The sequence below is a fragment of the Vigna unguiculata genome, chromosome 10 (assembly GCF_004118075.2).
Source record: "Vigna unguiculata cultivar IT97K-499-35 chromosome 10, ASM411807v1, whole genome shotgun sequence".
Taxonomy (NCBI): Eukaryota; Viridiplantae; Streptophyta; class Magnoliopsida; order Fabales; family Fabaceae; genus Vigna; species Vigna unguiculata.
In genome coordinates, this window is record NC_040288.1 from 2851163 (window position 1) to 2878082 (window position 26920).

General features: G+C 30.0%; 2 protein-coding genes across 2 annotated transcripts; both read right to left on the minus strand.

Annotated features, from left to right (window-relative positions):
• Positions 1 to 10593: 10593 nt before the first annotated feature.
• On the minus strand, positions 10594 to 14086 carry LOC114166948 (probable polygalacturonase At3g15720). Its single transcript, XM_028051833.1, has 8 exons — positions 13943 to 14086; positions 13603 to 13737; positions 12343 to 12507; positions 11537 to 11744; positions 11351 to 11432; positions 11139 to 11247; positions 10926 to 11024; positions 10594 to 10824 (listed from the first exon to the last, which is right to left on the minus strand). Exons 1-8 carry the CDS (start codon positions 14084 to 14086, stop codon positions 10594 to 10596), a joined length of 1173 nt encoding a protein of 390 aa, XP_027907634.1.
• A 7141-nt stretch (positions 14087 to 21227) lies between these two features.
• LOC114166949 (probable polygalacturonase At3g15720) lies at positions 21228 to 24229 on the minus strand. Its single transcript, XM_028051834.1, has 8 exons — positions 24086 to 24229; positions 23782 to 23916; positions 22874 to 23038; positions 22138 to 22345; positions 21979 to 22060; positions 21767 to 21875; positions 21566 to 21652; positions 21228 to 21452 (listed from the first exon to the last, which is right to left on the minus strand). Exons 1-8 carry the CDS (start codon positions 24227 to 24229, stop codon positions 21228 to 21230), a joined length of 1155 nt encoding a protein of 384 aa, XP_027907635.1.
• Positions 24230 to 26920: the final 2691 nt, after the last annotated feature.

A 26920-nucleotide genomic window follows, 5' to 3' on the forward strand; every position in this document is an offset into this window, starting at 1 on the left:
CTTTTTTAAAGCTATTCCCATCTACAAATTGTTACGATATACGTCATAAAGCAATGCCATTAATAAGAGATTAAATTGTCAATAAATATCTCTATTAAGACAAATAAGTTATTGACTAGTTTATTTGATTAATTTAATTAACCTTAAAATAGTTTATTTTAGTAGTTTAAATATCACTAGTGCAAAATTTCCTTTTTACCTCGTCTTATATGCTTCGGTTGGCCAGGAACCGAAGCATATAATGGCGCGGTGGCATTTTTGCAATTTCAGCCAAGTTTTATGCCTCGGTTTAGCTAACACCCGAAGCCAAAGATAGCTATAGGCCTCGGTTCGCGTAAAACCGGTGCCAAAGAGTGTTATAGGCCTCGGTCCAACAAGACCCGAAGCCAAAAAGGGTCTGCATTTTTAAAAAACTGAAGTAGTCATTAGGTGTTTGGCCTCGGTCCAACAAGACCCGGTGCCAAAAAGGGGTATATGGCTTCGGTTGTTAGAGGAACCGAAGCCATAGAGTTTATTTAGGGTTTCAATTTCGCCAACCCTTCTACTTCCCCGCGTCGCGAATCTGCAACTCCTTCCTCTCTCTCTTCCCGCAACTCCTTCCTTTCTCTCTTCCCGCAACTCCTTCCTCTCTCTCTTCCCGCAACTCCTTCCTCCCTCTCTTCCCGCAACTGAACCTCGACGAGAGATTTCTTGGAGGCGCACAATGAGGCGAGGGCGGCGGTGGGCGTTGAGCCGCTGCAGTGGAGCGAGCAGGTGGTGCAGTGGAGCCGCTGCAGTGGAGCGAGCAAACCAGCTTTGGGCGCACGGCGGTGACGGTGCGCATGGTGGTGGAGGAGTGGGTGAAGCAGAAGCGACGTGCGTGAAAGCGATTGCGAAACCTGCGACCACCTCTACCAGATCTGTGATTCTAAAACCTGCAAATCAAAAAACCAAATCTGTAAACATTGTCGCGACCCCTGCAGATTCACAAACCACCATTGACAATCGCTGTTGCGGACGAGAACACCTCCATTGCGCGGCTGAGCCACCGTTGACACAATGGCTTCGGTTCACAGTAGAAACGAGTAGAAGAGTAGTTCTATGGCTTCGGTTCACACCCGAGGCCATAAGCCATCCCTTTTGGCCTCACCCTAATATGCCTCGGTTCTAGAACCGGGACAGAATATCAAAAACAACCGGGGCCAAAAGCCCTTCCTGCACTGATGTATGGATGACCCACAGATATGAAAGAAAAAGCTCAAACCTGCTTTCATGAATATATTGGCCCACAGATAGTTATCCCTAAGTTCACATGATTTATTAATAGTTTATATTTTCTTCATAATTTATATCAACTTCCGATATTATGTAGTGTATACTTCCTTTATAGAAAATTTGTTATGTTTTTTTATAAAAAAATTCTAATTAATGATTAATTTTAGTAAAAAAAAATATGTTTAAAAAAGTTTTTTATAATTAAAATTTTGATAATTGATGTTAGTGATCAATTTAAATATCAATTTATAATAAAAATTATTTTAGTTATCAATTTAGAAATAATTATAATTTTTTATTTTTAATAAAAATCAATTATAATTTTTTATTTATAATAGAAACTATTCTAGTTACAAATAATTTTTAATTCATAAATTAAAATTTAAATTGATAACTCTACTGTCTAATTAATTTTAGTCACTAAAATTGATCATTATTTAACTTTTTTTTTATAATTTTAATATTGGTTTAATTTGCTCTCCCATGTTTTTGTATATATATTTTTTAATCGGAATGTTTCATTTGACATAAATGATAGATGAACTATAAGGAATTGCATAATTGAAATGTCAAACATTAAGAGCAATGTCTATAAGGAATTGCATAATTGAGATGTCGACTTTTAGAGTGATGTCTAACAGATTTTTTTTTTTTTCAATAACTTATTTTAAGAGTTTTTAACTTATTAGGTATAAACTATTTGATCTAATTTCTAATTTCTAGATTATAATTTCTAATTTATAGCTCATTTAGCCAATTTTATTTTGTGATTCTTATATTTTAATTTCTTATGATCAATAAATATTTTTTTACCTATTGTTACTTATATTAATTTCATAGAAATAATTAATTATCATCCCATTTGCAATAAACATATATATATATATATATATATATATATATATATATATATTTATACAATTCAGATTAAAAATACTAGCGTAACACAGGCGCTATCGCGCCTGTGTGTATATTTTTTAAATATACGTAATATTTTATTAGCAGTGATAATATTATAATGTTATTAAATAAATATATATATATTAAAATTATATTTATTAAAAATAAAGTGAAATATATCAGAACAACAAAGGCATCTGATTTTATAAAAAGTTTATAAAGTAACGGTCAATTTTTAAAAATTTAATAAATTATTATATTTAAAGGGTAAAATCGGTATTTTGAAAAGTGGACACAAAAAGGGGAATCCCCTTTATATATTGTTATAGATTTAACAAATTGATGTAAGTAACGTTTTCAATATATAATTCTAGGTAAAAATTACACAAATTAAAAATTTGAAAAAATCTTTATTATAGTTTAAATTTAGAAATAAAATTACTTGTCTAAATCAGTAAACCTAAACAACTGTTTAAAAAAATAGATGTGCTAAAATATTTATTAAAAGTTTAACGATTTTAAAAGAAAATCTAAATTATAATTATAGAATGATATATTTTTGTCTAAAAATATATAAAATTTTAGGTTATGATGTAAAAACTTATAATGCTCATTTATTTTATAGAAGGTCATTTATTAACAATCAATTAATTAATGAATTATTAAGTAATATATGAGTTCCTTTTATTAAACACACTTGTCTTTTTCTTCATTAATATTAAATCACTAATTCACTTTTTTTTTTCTTTAGTTTAGCATTTGTGCATGGATTCGTGGGATAAGAAACATAAGAGAATCTTTAAATAACGATCAATTTTAGAGACTAAAATTAATTAGCCACTATAATCATTAATTTAGATACCAATATATAAAATTAAAATTATTTGTATCTTAAATAACATCTATTATGAATAAAAATTATAATTGGTCTGTGAATTAGACTCTAAATTGGTTACTAACATTAGCTACTAAAGTTTTAACTACAAAGTAGTGTCTAAATACAACAATTATAGTCTAATTCTTTTAGTAGTTAAAATCCTGATAGCTAATGTTTATGACCAATTTAATTAGAGTTCAATTCACAAATCAATGAAAATTTTTATTCATAATAGAGATTATTTTAGATACCAATCATTTTAATTTTATATATTGATATCTATATTAGTCACTATATTTACTAATTCCCTTTTGTCTCTAAAATTTGTTGCTATATTTATATGATTGTCTTTTGGTGAAAATATATTCTTCTTAAGAAAAATAAGTTTTTATTTTTTTAAACTATATAAAATAATTTATAGATATTAAATTTAAAGTAATTATTATATCACTATCTATTAAAAATGGGCTTCAAATAATGGTTAAAACAGCTCTTCAACGATAGTTTTTGTTAGGATCGAACGCTTATCATTTGGCCAAAATCTATAACCATTAGTTAGGGCACAATTATTTTTACTTATGAGTGTAATAGCCCAAGCGCCACGATTCGATTGTGACTCGGCCCAGTTGTCCTCCGCCATGGGACAACTGATGCCACATGCAATAGTTTTCGAACAGTAGTAGATGTCGACGTCTTTAAAAGGTCGACAAAAATGACTACAATTAAAATAACAGTCGATGAAATTTTAGAACAATTTTTCTTACCGGTGGATCGGTACAAAGAGCAAAAAAGTTCTTACTGTAACATCCCGTCAAGATATTACGGATTTTAAATAAAAAGTAAGGAAATATTACGTTAGCTTCATTTATTAAAGCATCATTTCCCAAAAACGCGGGAAATTTAAAACTTTATTAAATCTATGAATAGTCTAAAATTCCATAATTTATAAAACTCAAAATAATATAAAACATCCATAGTGTTTACAATTTATTTCAAATCCATAAATCATAAAAACTCCCAAGCTATCCCCGCTCCGTCGCCAAGCCTTACCAAATCCACCTGCAACATCATCTGCTCCCGTGTACCGCGTACACAATCATCGCTAAACACAAGCAGATAGGGTGAGCTAACAGAATAAACCACATATTTATATATTCACACACACACACACACACACACACACACACATATATATATATATATATATATATATATATATATATATATATATAAGACACTCATATACATATCTAACACATCATTCACATCAGGGAAAGTTCCTTTCATTAATGCCATACCACATGGCCACCACCATGTGAATCGTGTTCTACATCTTCTAGCGATTACTTCAAGATGAATTGTTGTCATACCTATCGGCCACAATCGATAGAGCACGTGCGGGAAACCATGTTACGGATCATACACCGTAACGTCAGGTGGAGTTCCCAAATACAAACATAGTTTGCAACGTCCCAAGACTACCAAACTCGTCAGTCAACTACTGAGGAGGACAATCTATCTGGACCCATCCGTACTGGCCACAACCAACACACTCACATTGGCAACACTCGCCAACCCGAGCTCAACTCAAGGGTTCCTTGTGTTCATCCGCCATCCCGAGCTCAACTCGAGGGATGTCATTCTGAGCTCAACTCGAGGAATGCCACGTGCTTAACCCCTATCCCGAGCTCAACTCAAGGGATACGTTCCGAGCTCAACTCAAGGAACACCAACAAACCCACCTCTGAAGCATCACTAAAAGTCTTGTAGATCACGCCTGTAGAACCAACAACCCAAAGTTGCAGCAGCAAAATCACCTTTTGGGAGACACGTACCGCCAGACGCAAACGCGCCTCTGATCCCCATGCCTGTAGTTATTGCCTGGTAGGACACTCCTCATCGCCAAGCGCCATGTGCTTTCCAGAGCCTCTACCAGAACTTTTCTGATTGGCGGGATCACATTTTCCGCCAAGCGCCATGCATTTCAAGCTTCTCTGGTTTTCCTTTATCACCTAGTAGCGCACCCCAAGCCGCCAGGCAGCACACCCCAAGTCATTAGGCGCCACATCAGTAGCATCACTGTTACTGGTTTTTGGCACTTTGAAGCAAGTTCGAAAGAACCCCAAACACTATACGTACAATCCATAACATGAAATATGCTTATCCAGTCATAATCACATGATTGGATCATAGTCCAACACAATGTTGAACAACCAAACAATATACAAAAGCAGGAAGAATATATAACTATTGCTCCAAAATATCACATGGGCAATAAAACAATAAATTATAATAATAAAAATAATAATAACAACAACAATAATAAAATAAAATATATTAAGAAAAAAATAATAAAATAAAATAAAATGAAACAACAATAATAAAACAATAATACTAATAAGTTAAAATAATAACTATTATTATTAATAGTTATTATTAATAATAATAATAATAATAATAATAACTAGCAATAATAATATATAAATAATAATAATAATAATAGTAAAAAAATAATTATAATAATAATAACTAGTAATAATAATATATAAATAATAATAATAAAAAAAATAATAATAATAGTAAAAATAGCAATAATAATAAAAAAATAAAATAATATTAATAATAATAGTAAATAATATAATAATAATAATAGTAATAATAATAAAAATAAAATAATAAAAATAATAATAATAATAACTAATAATAATATATAAATAATAATAATAATAATAATAAAATTATTATTATTGTCATAATAATAATAATAGTAAAAATAATAATAATAATAATAATAATAATAAAATATTAATATATAAATAATAATAATACAAATAATAATTATAATAATAACTAGTAATAACAATATATAAATAATAATAATAATAAAAATAATTATAATAATAATAGTAATAATTATAATTATAATAATAAATAATAATTATAATAATAATAATAATAAAATTAATAATAATAATAGTAAAAATAATAATAATAATACGATAACAATAATAACTAATAATAATAATATATAAATAATAATAATAATAATGATAATTATAATAGTTGTGCCATATTTAGGAGAAAAACTCTAAACATTTCGGCAAGTCATAAAAGAAAGAAGAAGAATCATAATAATAGAGTCACATAGCTAGAGTACTCAATACAATGGAAACCACAAACATACCTATACTGTCTCTAAAATCACATACAACAAATATCAAGAGGTTAAACGATAAAAGAGTTTTGGTTCAGGAGAAGGCTTTCATGCATCAATATATAATGCAATTGCATACAATATCATTCAAAAAGGAGATGGCAGCTCCCTAACCTGGTTTCCTTAGCTTATTTGGAATTGTTGTGAGTCCCCCCTTGATCACCAAGAATGAGGCTTAATGGTAATGTTAATTATCATTCAATGGTTCATTATAGTCTGTTTTTCAGCCCCTTTGGGGGCTCCTTAGCCAGCTAGGGTTTCCATGCCCTTTCACCTTCAAGCTAAAGGGAATTTTTTGACAAAAAGAAAATTTAATTTGGGTTTGCCAAGGTTTGAACCCTTAACTAAGCCAATGTCATCCTAATGCACAACCACTCAACCAATTCATGTTTCATGATAATTAATATAATTCTATGATTATATTATCACTCAACATGATCAAGCATATTATTAAAAATAATAATAAATCAAATAACACACAATTGACATACATAGGACTCGAACCCAAGTCTTTTCACACAATCAAGTAATCTCAACAATTTGAGCTAGTATTTTTCGACATCACATTAATCAATATTAAATGTTATAAATGCTCCAACTATCCGCATTTATTAATTAATTTTTTAATTAATTAATTAATTTTTCTGGATCTTACACCTACCATGAATTTATTATAAATTATCGACGGATAAAATCCGTTGGTAATTTCATATCTTAAATTCGTTGATAATTTAAAATTCATATTATTGACATATTTTCTGTCGGTAAATTCGTCAATATAAAGAGCAGCAAAATTTTTGTTCAAATCTGACGAGATAGATATTAGAAATTAAGTTCGTGGTAGAAGTAAAGAAGGGAAAAAGGAGGAGGAGGAAGAGAAATAGGAGAAAACGAAGGAGGCAAAGGAAAGAAGAGATGTTGGAGGCGCAACGACAACATGGTGCTAGCACTGAAGCGGTGTGGTTGCGGCTTATTTGTGGTGTGACGACAACGCAGTGATGGCACAACGTGCGATAGTGGAGGAGCAAAAAGAGAAGAAAATAAGAAACATGAAAAAATGAGAGAAAGAAGTGGAGAAGAAGAAGAAGGAAAAGAGGTGAAGGAGGAGTTGTTAGCTATGATGGTGGCGACGATGAACGAAACAATGTTGTGGAGTTGACGGCAAAAGAAGATGTGCAGGGGAGAAAGTATTGAAAGAAAGAAAAAATCAAAGGATAAAAGGAAGAAGAAGGAGGAGGGAAGAGGAGGAAGATGAACCAAATCACGTTATTTATCGATTGCTTTTTTCATTGGTAACTATCGTTGTATTTTTCCTTTGATAATTACCGACAGATATACCTACAAATTTTTTTGTCGATAATTTCGTCAGTAAAAGTTTATTGATGAAAACTTTATCAATGCATTTTTGACTATCAAAGCTTGTCGATAATTTTGATTTATCGACAAATTTTAAGCATTATTGACGAATTTTAGTCGTCGGAAATATCAATTTTTCTTGTAATGTATCTAAATTAGTCACTATAGTAACTAATTATTTTTTGTCTCTAAAATTTGTTGCTATGTAATACCTTTCTTGTAGTGAAGATATATTCTTTTTGAGAAAAATAAGTTTTTATTTTTTTAAACTGTATAAAATAATTTATAGATATTAAATTTGAAGTAATTATTATATCACTATTACAAAATGGACTTTTCGCGATGGTTAAAATAGCTCTTCAACGATGCTTTTCGAACCGTTGTAGTTGTCATCGCTGTTTAAAGGTTGACAAAATAACAACGGTTAAGTAACGTTCGTTAAAAATTTAAAACGACGATGGTTGTTCTATAACTGTTGTTAAAATTCATCCAAACAAAAAAGAAAAAATAATGTGTTGCATATCACGATAGGATTAACAAAGACAAACTTACCAAAGTAAAACCAAAAAGCATCTCCATCTAAGTGTTAACAAAGGCACATAAGTTTACATGGGTTCATTATTTGCTTTCTCATGAAGTAGTAAAGATAAATTAAAAACAAGTAAACAAATTCTTGAATAAATATAAAGTACCAACCATAGGTAAGGAGGAGGATCATAATAAGGGTTTCTGCGACGCGATGCCGAGAGCTTCACAAAGGAGCATCATGAGGTGTGGAGAGCTTCACATAGGAGCCTCGTGATGTTAGTTTTACTGCACAGTGCAACAGAGACTTGCGACATGCATGGTGAGACCGACAGTGATTCACGATTGGCAGAGATTACATAGAGCGATTCACGACTAGGAAGGCTCGTGGAGCTTCACCAATGGCGGTAGCGACAATTGTGAAAATGTAAGGGAAGGATGAAATGAAAATGTAGAGGGAAGAAGAAACACTCAAATGAAACTCGTGCGGAGAAAAGAAAGTAATGTACACTCAAATGGCAATTCATTATACAACAATGGTTATTTCTCGCCTATCCCACTATTAAAGATAGTTCTATAAATAATCATCATCATTTCCACTTTTAACAATGATTATTTCGATCACTAATTTGTGACTACTACTATTCGGTGGCTATTTCAGTTACAATTTGCGACCAAATTATTTCGGTCGCTAATTTCGGTTGCTAAATTGTATTTTTTTTAGTAGTGTGTTAAACACCGTCAATCAATGTGGAAAGATTTTTTTTCCACTAGTCCATGAATAAAGTTTTAAGTCCTTTTACTAATAACAATTATTTATAATTACTAATAATATTTCAACAATATAGTTTATCTTAAAAATCAATTCTTATTAATTGAAAAACATTTACATTTAAATTAGGAGTAGTAAAAGTAAACGCAATAGACAGTTTTGAGAAAAGCTTTTTCGAAGGCTCTATTTTTTTCCTTCTTTTATGCAGTGTTTGCTTCTTTCGATGTATTGTATGAGCATATAGTGTTTGCTTCTTTCAATGTATTGTATGAGCATATGGATTAGTGAGTGAGTAACTTGTTTGTTTTCATGTATTCCGATACACTCTATAGTCTGACATTGCTTAAGAGTCGACATCAAACGCAATTTAAATACTTCTTTCTCCCTTTACCCTACAAGGCATTTTTTAAAGATAAAATCGTGACGGAGCTCCACGATTCAAAGCGGACAATACCTTAAAAACTCGGTGGTCGTTCCTAACGATGTTGTCGGACGGACTTGGATCGATTCGGAACATTGGCATCGTTTGTGGGGACCAACAACTCCCGTTTTCCTTGATTGGAGGGCTTGTTCCGGTACACCAAAAAAGTTTCACATTGCTTACGAGTCGAGTTCAAACTTAAGAAGAAGACTACGTCGATTTTGTTGCATATTGGAGGGGGAATCAATTATGTTTGATTGTGAAGGATATTTAACCGATTCTGAACAACCCTGGAACCGATTCTAGAGCTCATGCAACACATGGTTCATAAGGAAGATTAATTTTCTGAAAAAACCTTTCATAAATAACCATTTAATAAATTTTATTTTAACATACATATTATATTTTAATTAGTCAATAAGTAAACTAATAATGAAAGATAAAGTTTAGTTGAAAATTTAAATTAGTTGTATAGTAATTGTATATATAAGATATATAAAATTAGTTGTATAAAAAATAATAATTCAGATTTTATTTAAAATTAATTTTAAGTAATTGTATTTTATTTTCAATTAAATTTAATCATAAGGGCAAAAGTGTAAACTTAAAATTTAATATGTTAAAACATATTTTTATCAATTACATAAATCAAATCGTATACAAATTTTACTTTCAAATCTCTTCACTCTCACTTTCAAATTCTTTAAAATAAAAAATGTAAATTTCATCTTCAAATCTCCTCAAATGCATCTACTCACTCTCTCTCATGTTCATTTTCAAAAAGCAAACTCACCATGTGTGTGAAGATGAATTTAAGGGAGAGTAAGTGAATGAATTTGAGTGAATTTAGAGATTAAGTTTGTGGTTTTTCTTTTAAGGGATTTGGAGGTGAAGATATGTGGATTTAGGAGTGAAATGTGTAAAAATTTGTGAAAGATTTGATGAATCTTATAAAATAAAATAATTTTTTTAATAAATTAGAACGTAAGATTACTTAATTGTATTTAAATATATTATTATTATTATTATTATTATTATTATTATTATTATTTTAAGTCTATTTGATCTGATTTGTGTAATTTCATCGCTCTTGGTGTCTCTGGGGATTTTTACGTTGTTTAATATGATAACGAGTCACAATGACATTCATCAAGAAACTTGAATTCCTCCTTTCCAAGAAAACAATAACTCTCATTGTTCACTACCTCAACAAAAACAAACTTATTCTTGATTCGATACATAATTTCTCGTATACATGAGTAAGGGTTACTACTTCATTTGTATATGCCATGACAACTTGGAACTGTGGATGTAGCTATTCCATGGACATTAGTGCAAGAACAAGCTGCTGCTTTTCCTGTTTTAGAAGATTTTATGTTAACTTTATCCAACAAAATGTCGTGACAACCTCGTGATCCGCAAGCTAAGGTAATAGCTCTGTCATCCCCTGATGTTCCTTCAAACCCTCGAAATGTCACCCCACTCACTTCAACTCCTCCTACACCCTAATCATGCCAAATTCAATGCAACATTTATATATATACATGCCAACTTCAAATCACAAAGATATAGTAATATGAAACCAAAGTTAAGTCAATATATATACCTCTAAACCTACGTAGTGTTGATTTATAAGTATTGGGTTATAAGCTTGTATTAACGTAATTTTCTCATAAGTGATGTTTCTGGCATAACCTGGTCCATCCTGTAACAAAATGATAACGTTACATTCATCTGATCAGTGATTACTCTTTTTATCAGAAAACATATGATAACATGGTTTGAGTTGAACAACAATGTTACTGCCACCCTTAAATACCTTAAATGTCTTGATTCTTGCTCCATTTGTAGTTCTGGTGAAGGTGCAATTATAGACATAAACCTGTTCCACGTTGTCATGGCCATTGTTTCTACCGAGGCTACCAATGCTGGTTAATTCAACGAAGGAAACATTTTATAGATCAATGTCATGTTCATGTATTATTTTTTTCATTTAAAGTGTGTTAATTATGGTTGATAATATATATAAACCTTATTCCATGGCCTGGTCCACAAGCAATTCCGGTGGCATTAATGTCAGAAGAGTCACCTATGATTGCAATACAATCATCACCTGTGTAAAAAACACAACATAAATCGAAGGTTACAGAAATATTAGTTCTTTTACAATTCAATTGAAATTTGAAAAAGTATACATAAGATGAAAATTTGGTTTACCACAAGCTATGTGGGAATCTTTTATCAAGACGCGTTTGGAAGAAGAAATGTCGATTCCATCTGTGTTAGGGCTATCACCAGGAGACTTAATGTTAATATTGGAGAATGTGGCACCCTCACAACCATTTATGTGTATGTGAGCTTGTGGACTATTTGAGATGCTCAAGGAACTAACTCTCAGACCATTGCATGCATGGAAAGCAAGGACCTGCACCATCCAAATTGCAATTTACAATTTACACTGTATGAGTAGATGTAAATTTTATTACAAGTCGATTTTGTAAAATTGAATTAAACTTAAAATTTATTTCTTAATATTACATCAATGTCATGAGTTGGAGTTTATCTTAATAAAATTTGTTGTTTGTTAAATATAGTGTTCCATCAATTATAACCTTACTGTTGGACCACTCATTAATATTTAGTTCAAATATATACATTGTGGATATATTTCTGGTATTTTATCTATAATAATATATAAAGAGGATTCCCTTTTTTGTATCCACATTTTTAAATACCAATTTTACCCTTTAAAATATAATTATTTATTAACTTTTTGAAAATTGACTATTATTTTTATAAAGTTTTTTAAAAAATCGTCTATCTTTACTTCTCTTTCTTTTCTCTATTTATCAATAGTTATTTCCTCATTTTTTTCTAATATATTTCATTTTATTTTTAATAAATGTATTTTATTTTATATATTAACTTAAAAACGTTACATTATCATCCCCTATTAATATAATATCACACATGTTATTTTTGCAAAGGCAGTTATGGAGAAATGAAGTGTGTAATGATCTAACCGTTGGTCGTTTACAGCTTTCGCATGACCACCAAGAAGAACCGAGGCCGTCGATTAGTCCACCAGTTCCATCGATGGTGAGACCATTGACGTTTGAGATCATAATTATCGGAGAGTCATTACCCTGCCAAGCTTTCTGGGTTGGTACAATTATTTTTCCATGGAGCTGCAAGTCATGAGAAATTAATAAACACAATAAGGAATATATCTAGTTTATTCTAAGGAATTCTTGAAAAAAATGGCCTTCTACTATTATAACATATAGATATTTAATATTAACAAGAAAAAAATGGAAGGAAACACTCTTTTATATATGTAATAGGTTCTTGTACTATCAAACTAATAATTACTTGGAAAAGAAAAGTAAAGAATTATTTTTTAAAAATATTTTATTTCATTAGTCTGTTTTTAATTTATATAACTTTAGGCATTTCTATAAATTGTTAAAAAATTTGGTTTTAAACTAATATTTTATAATTTTTTTTTTGGATATCACTAAAATGATTTAATTATATTTTTATCTCATATTTGAAGTTTTAAGATCATTAGAATTTCTTAACTGAAAAGTATTAAAATGCTTGGACCAAAATATTACTCTTTTTAGCGTTTATTATAATAAATTATTTTAAGTAGTATTGATTTCAATAGTTTCCGTTTAATTTAATTCAATTACATACTTTAAATTATGCATTATAATTACTCATGGACTTTACATAACACCGTATCAATAGATTATTCATTTAAACAAAAATTAGAATTTATGAACATAATTATTTAATTTTCATTTCACCTACAAATATATAAATATATTTAAATTTGATATAAATAAAAATTTAAAACATTTTTTGTATCGTTTTGTAACTTTTAAATAAAAAGAATTGAATCTATTCAAATGTACGTTTGTGTGTGTAACACAGGGTTAAATAGTATATACATTGCATTATTATTTAAGAGTGGTTTTTCTATTTAGTTGGAACTATTTTTTAAATAAAACATATTATCAACATATTGATTTCTTTTTCAAACACGTAAGTAAATTACAAGAATCAAAGTTTTTACCAAATAAATGTTCAAATTTTAGCTATTGTCTTCTCAGTTAGAAAGGAGAAAAAGATAAAAATATATTAAGATATATATCTCATGTTATTTATGTCTATTTAAATGTTATTGTATTTTGTTTACTAAAAGTAGGAAAATAGGATTTTTTTTTATTTTTATATTGGGTGTGATTAAAAGTTGAATAATACTTAACATGTTATACCTGAATTTGAATGTTTGTGGCTTGGCAAGGACCTTTGAACATTAAGTTCTTCTTCAGTAAAAATGTTCCTTTTGATGGTATAACTAGGGTTGATCCACCTGTTGCACAAGTCTTTTCCCATGCACTTAAAAATGCCTGTTATCATCATTTCAAAAGACAAACTTCACAATTGGCCAAAACCTATAAAATGTGTACAAAATTTATATATATATATATATATATATATATATATATATATATATATATATATATATATTGGTTGAAATACTTCAAATACGCAAATTTATATATTATTTTATTGATAAAAAAGAAAGAAGGAAGAGAAATAATAAAAATATACCTGGGAGTCATCAGTTTTACCATCTCCTTTGGCACCATAATAAATCACATTGTATGTGTTGGAACTTGCCAACAACAACCTCTTACAGAAACATGGTGAAACAAAGAAAAGAATCAAAACACAAGTGATTATTAGTGTCTTCATGTTTAAGAAGAATAAAGTAGACAGAACAAGATCTTTCTTTTGTCTTTGGTGACTATGCATATAATGTGAGAAAACAAAGCATAGGTTAAGGGGTTTAAATAGCAAAATTTTGTTATTCACAAACTAATTACATAAAATGATGCAATGTACATCATAAATGTTTATTTAATGTAATAATATAAATTATAATATTATTGTAGAATGATGCAATGTGCATCATAAATTTTTATTTAGTGCAACAATTTTTTTTATAATGGATTAATATGTTTTAAACATTTCAATTGTATAATAAAAAAATATAATAAATTAATTCATTAATATCAACTTTATTTGGGATTCATAATAATTATAAAATGATGGAATTTACTTTTCAAAACATTGACTTCTGAAAACATTTAATTTTTCATTTTGAACTTTGAAAATTACAAAATTAGATGAAAACATATAATAGTTTGATGTAAGTTTTTGACCTTTTAAAATTAATTTATTAACATCAATTTTTAAAAGTCCACTATATATAACATTGACTAAATTTATATTAATTTGTTATTAATTTTTAATTAAAGCATATAAGGATGAGTCAATATATGAAAATGTTTCATACACATAATTTGAACTTTCCCTTGTCTATTAGTTTGTCATTTGATGCATGATGATTTGGTACCTTGTGTGGCACTTATATACCATGTTTTTGTTTATTAATCGATTCTAATAATTTCTAACTTGAGACTAAAATGTAAAACAAAAAAATAAAGTTGAATTTATAGTGGTTAAATTCGGTTTAGGTAACATTAATCTTATTAATTTTATTTTTCATATTTATTTAAAGGCTTAATTAGTCGAAACATATCCAGTTTCATCCCAAAGTTTTAAAATGGTATTCAATTTTAAGTTTGTTTCAAATTAGTATCCAAATTTAAAATTTTGCATCAATGTAATACATTTTTTTGACGTGGTTAAGTTGGTTAACGTCTGTATTATTAGTGGTGGTAAGTTAGTAAAGTTTGAATGATGTGGCAAGGCTGGATTGTGTGATGTGTATTAGTGGAGCTGATCAGAAATATTGAAGTGAAAATCTTTAAAAGAACAAATTTGGGGTTTTTTAGTTACAAGGAGTAAGTGATGCTCGAAGACACAACTGAATGCAATTGAAGTTTTTGTTGAGAAGAAGGTCGATTCCAACTTCGCTCAAAGGTGCGCCACTTTCCAATCATTCTAAGGAGTGCAATTCCCATCGCTATGGCTGCAAATATCTTGTGCAGACAACTCCTATGGCTAAGCCCTCAAACACATAATGTGCACAAAGGGCAACAATCAACAAGATCGTGTCTCCAAGTGAATGGACAGAGCCAAGTGCAGGGCTTGCGAAGTGGTGATCGGTGCTAAAAATGGAATGGTTCTTATACCTTTTTGATTCTCGTCTTCTATCAAAATTGAAGTTTCGCCATAGCAATCTATATGGATCACAGAATCCCTGATTACACGAACTACCAACAAAAACACTAAATTGCTACTAATCATCCTAGTTCTTAAAAAATATTGAAAAAGGAATGTTTAAAAAGTTTTGAAAATGTAACATCTCATTTAATAATTTTTACACTACCAAATTAAACATTATATTATGATCAAGCACAACAAATAGTAAGGAATAATGGTCATATATATATATATATATATATATATATAGTTGATACAGTTATCCAAAATAGCTATATAGATTCGAAAAAGCAAGTATAGACATAAGAAAAAGGCTAAATTGCACATTCCAAAACTTCACGGCATCAAATCCAAAAACTATCACAGGACATTCCAGAAAAAGTATCAAATCCTGCTCAGAAGAGGGGTATCTTCATCTGGATTCAACTCTACTCATACCAACTATAGGTGATCATTGCAAAGGAGAACACACAAGGAAAAACAAACATAAACAAGAAGGGTAAGCTAACTGAAATAAGAGAAAATAATACAGTTTACAATATAAATATCATTCATAACACATAGCTCAATTGTATAAATCTAGACTCGATATCCAGATTGTGTAAGCGACATTGGACACCTGTAACGGTTCCCAAATTTTGTAGAGTCTAAACACAAGGGGTTATCACCCGACCGTTCCCAGGGTAAGTACCCTTCGCGTCTAGGACTCAATCAAGTCCAAAGACTAGGACCTCCTACTACTCCTCACGACATAATCCATTCTGCTTTATCTGAGCGTGAATGATTATTGGAGTTTTAGGATACCAACCAATAAGGAGTCCTCACGTCCTTACACACGCTAACATACTTATCTGAATTTCCCTTGAAATTCCATTCAACCACAACCTCTCTTAATTCATGTTCATCAATTTTCACCACACAGAATATTAACATAACATTTCAAGCATATAAGAGACTAAAGGTGCAAATTTTCATTTAGACATATAACTTCATTCTTTACAACAGAACCACAAACTTCCCACTGCAGTGATCCTCGCTCAAGCTAGACAATCTAGCCCAGGCGAGAGGCCATCTCGCTTAAGCGAGTCAGTCTCACCTGGGCGAGGCTCTAACAGTGGCAAAAATAAAAACCTGGGCGAACTCTCGCTTAGGTTAAGCTTGTTCGCTTAGACGAGAGCGTCTCTCGCTCAAGCGACCTCAGCTCGCCTAGGCGAGGCTTCACGCAGGAACAGGGTGGGTTTTTCTGGTGTTTTAGCTCAGGCAAGAGTCACTCGCCTAGGCGAAAATACCAGATTACGAACCTATTCCCACATGTAGGAGCCTAGATTCTTCACACACAAATCAATCACTAACCAATTCATGCAATTCAAACATCAGCTCAACACTTAAACATGTAATTCACACTCATCAAACAAATTTCTATACGAATTCAAGTAAAAATGGTTAGCTTCCCTTACCTCTAGAGGTTACTAACTAGCTAGAACACTTCCAACCAAGGGCACTTCAATTGCACAACCTATTGAGCTGAAATGCAGGTTCACAAGGTGAGAATAGGTTCCTAATTTGGCTCAGCAAGACTGGAGCTCCAAAATTTTGAATTAAAGAGAGATGGGGAAGGCTGAAATTCACTTACATGGAGGAAAAGGAATTACAGATGAGGGAAGAGGTCCTGAACTAGCCTCAGGTCTGAATTCTGCAACAGAAGAGAATGATTCAGACTTTTGGATGAAAAATTCATAATGTCTTCTGGTAGAGAGAAGGCAGAGAAAAGTAGAGAGGGAGAAGTGTTGTTCTACCGTATGGGTAGCAGAGAGAAGAAAGTATAAGGGGAAGAGATAATGGGGTTTTCACAGAAAACATATCTACTATTCCATTCGATAATTATTTACCAAAAAACATAACATTGTTATTCTAAAAAAAAAGAAAATACTAATAGTAGTAGTGGTAGCAATACTAACTGAATCACATTTTCATTTTCGGATACGAATATCGCTACAGAAGTTACAAATGTAGCTACAGAAGTTGTTTGTGCTCTTGCCACTCTCAACAGTGCAATCTCCCCACAATAGCAAATTGGAGATCCGCCTAATGACTCACACCACCCACGAGGAGGAGAGACACTATGGTTTTGTGACTCATACGAACAAGAAGAACAAGGATGGGTTCATGTGCGAGACATTGTCTTCAAGAAATTCCTTGCTCTGCTCTACGATGAAGAAGAATAGGAAAATCGAGATTGGGGCCAAAGCAAGATTAGGGCAAAAAAATTTGAACACATCCATTTAAAATAAAGCACTGCACACGTTACACCAAAAATACCACTGTACAATTAACATTTGTGACACGTTTCAGTTATACTATGCCACATCACCTCACTCTTAACAGCGTTTGTGAAGAATTAACGAGATGTACTACATTTTTGCAAATTTTCAAATTTGGTACTAAATTGAAACAAACTTAAAATTGAGTACCATTTTGAAACTTTGGGACGAAATTGGGTATATTCCGACTAATTAAGCCTTATTTAAATTAGGACTAAAGTATTTTTTAAACACTTATTTAACTTTTTTTATTAAAGGTTTTCCTGGGATTGGAACATCACACTTCATTTATGCTTTTTGAAGAAAGATGTATCAAAAAGAGATTAAAATTGAAAAATACAACATTACAAAAAGAGATTAAAATTGAAAAATACAACATTACAATGGGGTCATGTTTTCTTTTGAACTAAAAATTATTCTCTTATAGGTACATTCAGGGGCAGACCATAGGTTTGACAGGGGAGCCACAACTCTTCCAACGATTTTTTTATATTTTATTTTTTTATATTTTAAAAAAATATTTATATTATTATTTTATTTATATTAATCCTAATAAATTTTATTTTATTTTATCTTTTATATATTTAAAAAATATTATTATATATTATTACTTTATTTATATCAATTTAGTTTAAAAAAGCTTTTTTAAAATTTAAAAATTACGTTTTCCCTTTCTATTATAATTTCTTATACTTCTTTATATAGTTTCTCTCTCTCTTTCATGCATCCATCTCTTTCTCTCCTCTTATTTCCATCTCAATTTTCACCATCAATTCCTTATTATTTTCAAAATCAAATTGCACTACGACAAAATTAAGGAGTTAAGAAACATTTTGGACCGAACAATTTCTTCTTTTGAGTAAGTTCATTTTTTATCCTTTTTTTTAAATAATGTGTTTTCCTCTTGTATGTGGCTTATCTACGCTCTAGACATATCTCTATCTGTTAGAGATCATAAAATCATGCTCTAATTGTTGATCAAACTCTTCTTTGTGTAGATAGAGCTATTTTAGGCTTTGAAGTTGTGTAAAGGAAAAACAAGATTAAAAATCTACTCTAAGGTAAGGGAAGCTAATTATTTTGAAGTTATTAGTTTTCTTAAAATATTGAGTCTTGCTTTTAAGATTTAATTTGGGATATTCATAATTTTATCTTTTTGTAAATAGGTGAGAGGTGACAAATTTATATTAGAAAAATTATGGTAAAGAGTAAAAGAATTGATTCTTTTTTCAAGAGGAAGGCTTGTGATGAAGATGAAAAAAATGCATCTACGTCATCTAAAATTAAGAAACTTCATGAGAATCCAAAAATTGAAGAAAATGAAAAACAACTCTCTAAGGTTCCTAAAGTTACATATAATGATTTTGAAAATGCTTTAGAACGTTATATGGGGAAATGTCTTCAAATTTGACAATACCCACCAAATCAAATTGATAGGTACGAATGGCTTATCTAAAATGGAATCTATATCAAATGTATCTAGAAAATTATCTGTTGTATGGTAAATATGATATCCAAGAAGATTTCAGTAGACATGGTTTAGCTTATTTCCTTCATGGTTAGAGTATTCGCCATTAAAAGATGTTGCATATTGCTTATCGTGCTATCTTTTTAGTAAAAAACCAAGTGGACGACTTGGCTGAGATGTTTTCATTGTTACAAGTAATTGAGTTGATTTTCATTGAATTCTAATTGGCAATGAGTTGATTGTCATAAACATGTTTTAACTTTTTCAATGTTTTTTTTATAGGTTTTAAAAGTTTGAGGAAAGTTAACAACGAAAAATATTATGCTTTCCTTAAACACATAGGGAAGGATCCTTGTTCACCACATAATATTGCAGTGTCTGCTTGTCAAGACTTGTTAAATCAAAATTGCCACATTAGGAATGTTTTGGATATGCAAAACTCAAATCAAATTATAAAGAATCGGTTACGTCTCAATACTTCAATTGACACAACTCGTTTTTTATCACTTCAAGCTTCTGCTATAGAGGTCATGATGAAAGTACTGAATCGAGGAACCAAGGTAATTTTCTTGAGATGATAAAACTCATAGCATCATACAATGATGAAGTTGCAAAAGTTGTGTTGGAAAATGCTCCATACAATTCCAAATATACTTCACATAAAATTCAAAAGGAGTTATTAAATATTCTTTCTAGTAAAGTGAAAAATCATATTCGTGAAGAAATTGGGGATTCCAAGTTTTCTATAGTTGTCGATGAAGCTCATGATGAATCAAAAAAAGAGCAAATGGCTCTTGTTTTGATATTCGTTGATAAAAGTAGTTTTATTCAAGAGCGATTTTTTGATATTGTGCATGTGAAAGACACTGCAACATTAACTTTGATTAATGAATTGTGTGTTGTACTATCTCAACATAATATTAATGTTTCTAATATTCGTGGTCAAGGGTATGATGGTGCTAGGAATATGAGAGGGGAATAAAATGGATTACAAACATTATTTTTTATTGATTGTCCTTATGCATATTATGTTCATTGATTTGCTTATCGGTTACAACTTGTCTTGTTTGCTGCATGAAGAGAAGTTATTCCAATTCAAAAGCATTTTCCAGGGATTTCTTGCTTGTTTTTCCTTCTTTTACGCAATGTTTGCTTCTTTCAATGTATTTGCAAAGGTACAAAGTTATCATCTTCACATATTGAGGAGATGCAAAGTGATTTATTCTTCATGCAAAGTGAGAAGACCACATTGCCCTCACATGAAGTTCATGAGTTCTCGGAAGAAGAAATGAAGGGTGCTGGTAAGAAGAAGACCTGGGTCGATTTTGTTGCGTATTGAACGAGGGGGAATCAATGATGTTGGGTTGTGAAGGATATGAAACCGATTCTAAACTACCCTCGAACCGATTCTAACCATTTAATAAATTTTATTTTAACAATAGATAAATAAACTAATAATGAAAGATAAAGTTAACTTGAAAATTTAAATTAGTTGTATAGTAATTGTATATATAAGATATATAAAATTAGTTGTATAAAAAATAAATATTCAGATTTTATTTAAAATTAATTTTAAGTAATTGTATTTTATTTTCTATTGAATTTAATCATAAGGTCAAAAGTGTAAACTTATTATTAAAATGTAAGATTACTTATTTGTAATTAAATATATTATTATTATTATTATCATCATTATCATTTTAAGTCTATTTGATCTGATTTGTGTACTTTGCATGGCTCTTGGTGTCTCTGGGAATTTTTAAGTTGTTTAATATATATGATAACGAGTCACAGTGACATTCACCAAGAAACTTGTATTCCTCCTTTCCAAAAAAACAACTCTCATTGTTCATTACCTCAACAAAAATAAAGTTATTCTCGACACATAATTTCACGTATACATGAGTAAGGGTTACTATAAGCCATCACAATTTGGAACTGTGGATGTAGCTGTTCCATGGGCGTTAGTGCAAGAACAAGCTGCTGGTTTTCCATCTTTAGAAGATGTAATGTTAATTTGGTCCAACACAATGTCTTTACAACCTTGTGATCCGCAAGCTAAGGTAATAGCTCTGTCATCCCCTGATGTTCCTTCAAACCCTCGAAATGTCACCCCACTCACTTCAACTCCTCCTACACCCTAATCATGCCAAATTCAATGCAACATTTATATATATACATGCCAACTTCAAATCACAAAGATATAGTAATATGAAACCAAAGTTAAGTCAATATATATACCTCTAAACCTACGTAGTGTTGATTTATAAGTATTGGGTTATAAGCTTGTATTAACGTAATTTTCTCATAAGTGATGTTTCTGGCATAACCTGGTCCATCCTGTAACAAAATGATAACGTTACATTCATCTGATCAGTGATTACTCTTTTTATCAGAAAACATATGATAACATGGTTTGAGTTGAACAACAATGTTACTGCCACCCTTAAATACCTTAAATGTCTTGATTCTTGCTCCATTTGTAGTTTTCGTGAAGGTGCAATTATAGACATAAACCTGTTCCACGTTGTCATGACCATTGTTTCTACCCAGGCTACCAATGCTGGTTAATTGAATGAAGGAAACATTTTATAGATCAATGTCATGTTCATGTATTATTTTTTTCATTTAAAGTGTGTTAATTATGATTGATAATATAAATAAACCTTATTCCATGGCCTGGTCCACAAGCAATTCCGGTGGCATTAATGTTAGAGGAGTCACCTATGATTGCAATACAATCATCACCTGTGTAAAAAACATAACATAAATCAAAAGTTACAGAAATATTAGTTCTCTTACAATTCAATTGAAATTTGGTTTACCAGAAGCTATGTTGGAATCTTTTATCAAGATGCGTTTGGAAGAAGAAATGTCGATTCCATCTGTATTAGGGCTATCACCAGGAGACTGAATGTTAATATTGGAGAATGTGGCACCCTCACAGCCATTTATGGTTATGTGAGCTTGTGGACTATTTGCGATGCTCAAGGAACTAACACTCAGATCATTGCATGCATTGAAAGCAAGGACCTGCACCATCCAAATTGCAAAACTCGGGATAAGATATCGATACAACTCAGAAATTGCAGCTTTTACTAAGATGAAATGATCCAAGGAACCGTTAGGATATTTTAAATTATATTTAGTTAGAAGTCCCACATCGATTAGAAATAAGACAATCTCATAACATATAAATCTGATACAAATCTTATTTTACTCGTCAGTTTTGCAAGGTAGAATTAGACTTAAAGTTCATTTTCTAACATGGTATCAGAACCCTTTCTTTAAAAAGTCCATCCTAGGTATCTTAGTCACTATCGGACCGGGCCACTATCGTACCACTTATTTCTAGTCCCACACACTTATTCTTCAGTGAGGGAGGTGTGTTGGAAGTCACACATCAACTAGATATAAGACAAACTTCACCTTATTTGTTCATTTTGAATTTTCTTAAATATTATTTCTAAAGAAACATCTATGAGTTCATCAAGATTATATGGCAGCAAGGTGTTTTTGCAAAGCCAATTATGGAAAAATGAAGTGTGTAAATGATCTAACCGTTGGTCGTTTACAGTTTTTGCATGACCACCAAGAAGAACCGAGGCCGTCGATTAGTCCACCAGTTCCATCGATGGTGAGACCATTCACGTTTGAGATCATAATTATCGGAGAATCATCACCCTGCCAAGCATCCTGGGTTGGTACAATTATTTTTCCTTGAATCTGCAAGTCATGACAAATTAATAAACACAATAAGGAATATATCTAGTTTATTCTAAGGAATTCTTAAAAAAATGGCCTTCTACTATTATAATATATAGATATTTAAAATTAACGAGGAAAAAAAATGGAAGGAAAGACTCATTTATATATGTAATAGGTTCTTGTACTATCAAACTAATAATTACTTGGAAAAGAAAAGTATAGAATTATTTTTTAAAAATATTTTATTTCATTAATCTCTTTTTAATTTATATATTTTTATGCATTTTTATAAATTGTTAAAAAAATTGGTTTTAAAATAATATTTTATAAAAAAAAATATTTTTTTTTGTTTGGATATCACTAAAATTATTTAATTATATATTTATTTCATATTTGAAATTTTGAGATCATTAGAATTTCTTAACTGATAAGTATTAAAATGCTTGGACCAAAATATTACTCGTTTTAGCGTTTATTATAATTAATTATTTTAAGTAGTATTGATTTCAATAGTTTCCGTTTAATTTTTAATTCAATTACATACTTTAAATTATGCATTATAATTACTCATGGACTTTACATAACATCGTATCAATAGATTATTCATTTAAACAAAAATCAGAATTTATGAACATAATTATTTAATATTTATGTCTATTTAAATGTTATTGTATTTTGTTTACTAAAAGTAGGAAAAGAAGATTTTATTTTATTTTATATTGGGTGTGATTAAAAGTTGAATAATACTTAACATGTTATACCTGAATTTGAATGTTTGTGGCTTGGCAAGGACCTTTGAACATGATGTTCTTCTTCAGTAAAAATGTTCCTTTTGATGGTATAACTAGGGTTGATCCACTTGTTGCACAAGTCTTTTCCCATGCACTTAAAAATGCCTGTTATCATTATTTCAAAAGACAAACTTCATAATTGGCCAAAACCTATAAAATGTGTGCAAAAGTTATATATATATATATATATATTGAAATACTTAAAATATTCACGTATTTATATATTATTTTATTCAGAAAAATGAAAGAAAGAAGAAAAACAACGAAAATATACCTGGGAGTCATCAGTTTCACCATCTCCTTTGGCACCATAATCAATTACATTGTATGTGTTAGAAGTTTCCAACAACAACCTCTTACAAAAACATGGTGAAACAAAGAAGAGAATCAAAACACAAGTGATTATTAGTCTCTGCATGTTTAAGATAATAAATGTGACAGAACAAGACCTTTCTTCTTGTCTTTGGTGAATATGCATATAATGTGAGAAAACAAAGCATAGGTTAAGGGGTTTAAATAGCAAAATTTTGTTATTCACAATTTAATTACCTAAAATGATGCAAAGTGCATCATAAATGTTTATTCAATGTAATCATATAAATCATAAATATTATTGTAGAATGATGCAATGTGCATCTTTAATGTTTATTTAGTGCAACAAAAGATTTTATAATGGATAAATATGTTTAAAAATTTAAATTGCATAATAAACAAAATATAATAAATTAATTCATTAATATTAACTTTATTTGGGATTTATAATAATTATAAAATGATGGATTTTATTTTTCAAAACATTGACTTCTGAAAACATTTAATTTTTCTTTTTGAACTTTTAAAAGTACAAAATTTGATGTAACTTTTGTATTAATTTGATGAAAACATATAATAATTTGACGTAAGTTTTTGAACGTTTAAAAATATTTTATTAACATGAGTTTTTAAAAGTCCACTCTATATAACATTGACTAAATTGATATTAATTTTTTATTAATTTTAAATTAACTTTTAGTTAAAGCATATTAGGATGAGTTAATATCACTACAATAAAAAGTATTTTAGACAACACCACAAAATTATGGTCTAAAACCATAAAAACTATGGACTAAAGTTTAGATAACGATTTCTTAGGTGTAGTCTAGGTGGTCATTAGACCATGGTTTTCAGTACGACAACATCGTTAAAACCGTAGCTTAATATCCTTATAATAGACAACACCCTTATAAATATTGTCTTTGAGTTTAATCCACATTTATTAAATTGTGTTTTTATAGAAAAGTTCAATATGAAAAAGGTGTAACTCTTCAAATCACAATATTACACAATTAGACACCACAATATATCAACACTTCAAACAATATTGATACGCAAAATATTCATAATTGAATGCATATTAAATGTCATTCATACATATATTTCAATGTTAGAATGTAAACTATTAAAATAACTATCTTGAAATCATTATTAAGGATGAACATTTCAAAGTTAATGCTAGAAAGCTAAAATATAATATGTCTAATGTTTATTTACTACATAACAAAGATCATTATTCTATAAGATTGTCTTCATAATCTTCTTAGCATTCATGAATGTGAAACACCGAAGAATGGGAGAGACGTTTTTCAATCTAACATGAGGGAGGGGAAGGAAGAAAAACTCTTAAAGTGGATTTCACTTTCTTTCAGACCACATTTTTTTTAGCCCACGTGTTTTAAAGACAATGTTCAAATAAATGTGGATTTTGATTTGCTTTATATCAAATTTATAAAATTGTTGTATTTAATATATTTAAGCAACATTTATAGACCTACACTATATTTTAGTATGGTCTAAACTGCAAAATGACATAGTGTATATTGTTGAAAATGTTTCATACACATAAACTTGAGTTTTTCTTTTGTCTGTTAGTTTATGATGATTTGGTACCTCGTGTGCCACTTATATACCATTTTTTTTGTTGATTAATCGATCCTAATTTTTAACTTGAGACTAAAATGTAAAAAAAATAATAAAGTTTATTGAAGTTAAATTCAGGTAACATTAATCTTATTAATTTTATTTTTCATATTTATTTAAATTAGGACTAAAGTATTTCTTAAACACTTATTTAACTATTTCTATTAAAGGTTTTCCTAGAATTGGCACATCAAACTTCATTTATGCTTCTTGAATAAAGATGTATCAAAAAGAAATTAAAATTGAAACAATGGGCTCATGTTTTCTTTTTAATTAAAAATTATTCTCTTTTAGGTTCATTTAACCGATATTAACATTATTCATCGATCATTTATTTACTTATAAAAGAAACACATGATGTCAAAAGTAAATAAACATTGTTAGAAGTATATAAATGAGTCAATTTAAAATATTTAAGTGAGTGCAAATCTTACCTTATAAGCCAATTTGGGGGTTGCGTTAAGTTTAAAGTCCACTTCCTAATATAAGTGCTATTCTTAGAGCATATCATAGGGATATTTGTTGGCTACCGGACCACCCATTAATGTCTAGTCCTAGGCAAGATATGTATATACCTTAGATGAGGTGTGTTGGGAGTCCCACATTGATTAAAGATAATAACAATCTAAAATATATAAATGGGTGCAAACCTCATCTTACAAACCAATTTTGTGTGATAGAATTAGATTTGAAGTCAAACTTCTTAACAAACATAAAAGGAATAACATATTTAAAGCTAGTTTCTAAAGAATTCCCAACTAATATAATAGGTCATACTTCCAAACCAACAAAAATCTTTCTTAGAATCAATTCTTAAATTAGTTAGCTTATCAAAAAATGATTTTATATTATAATATCATTTATATTTATTATCTAACAAACTTAATATGGACCAAACCAATATTAATCTGATTCAATTTTAACATTTATATTAATTTAAACTGAATATTACCCTTATCTTCTAGCTCTTCATGGGAGAACCTCAAATTCTTAAAGATGACAGTTTAGCAGCGAGGGTTGAGGATGGGGTAATGGTGATGGTGAACGATTTGGGTGAACGTGTGACGATGAACGCCGAAGTCGACGTGCGTGGTAGTTGTTGTGTGGGTTGCGCGCGATTTGCAGCCACGAGTTTTAGCGAAGTCTTAGGTTT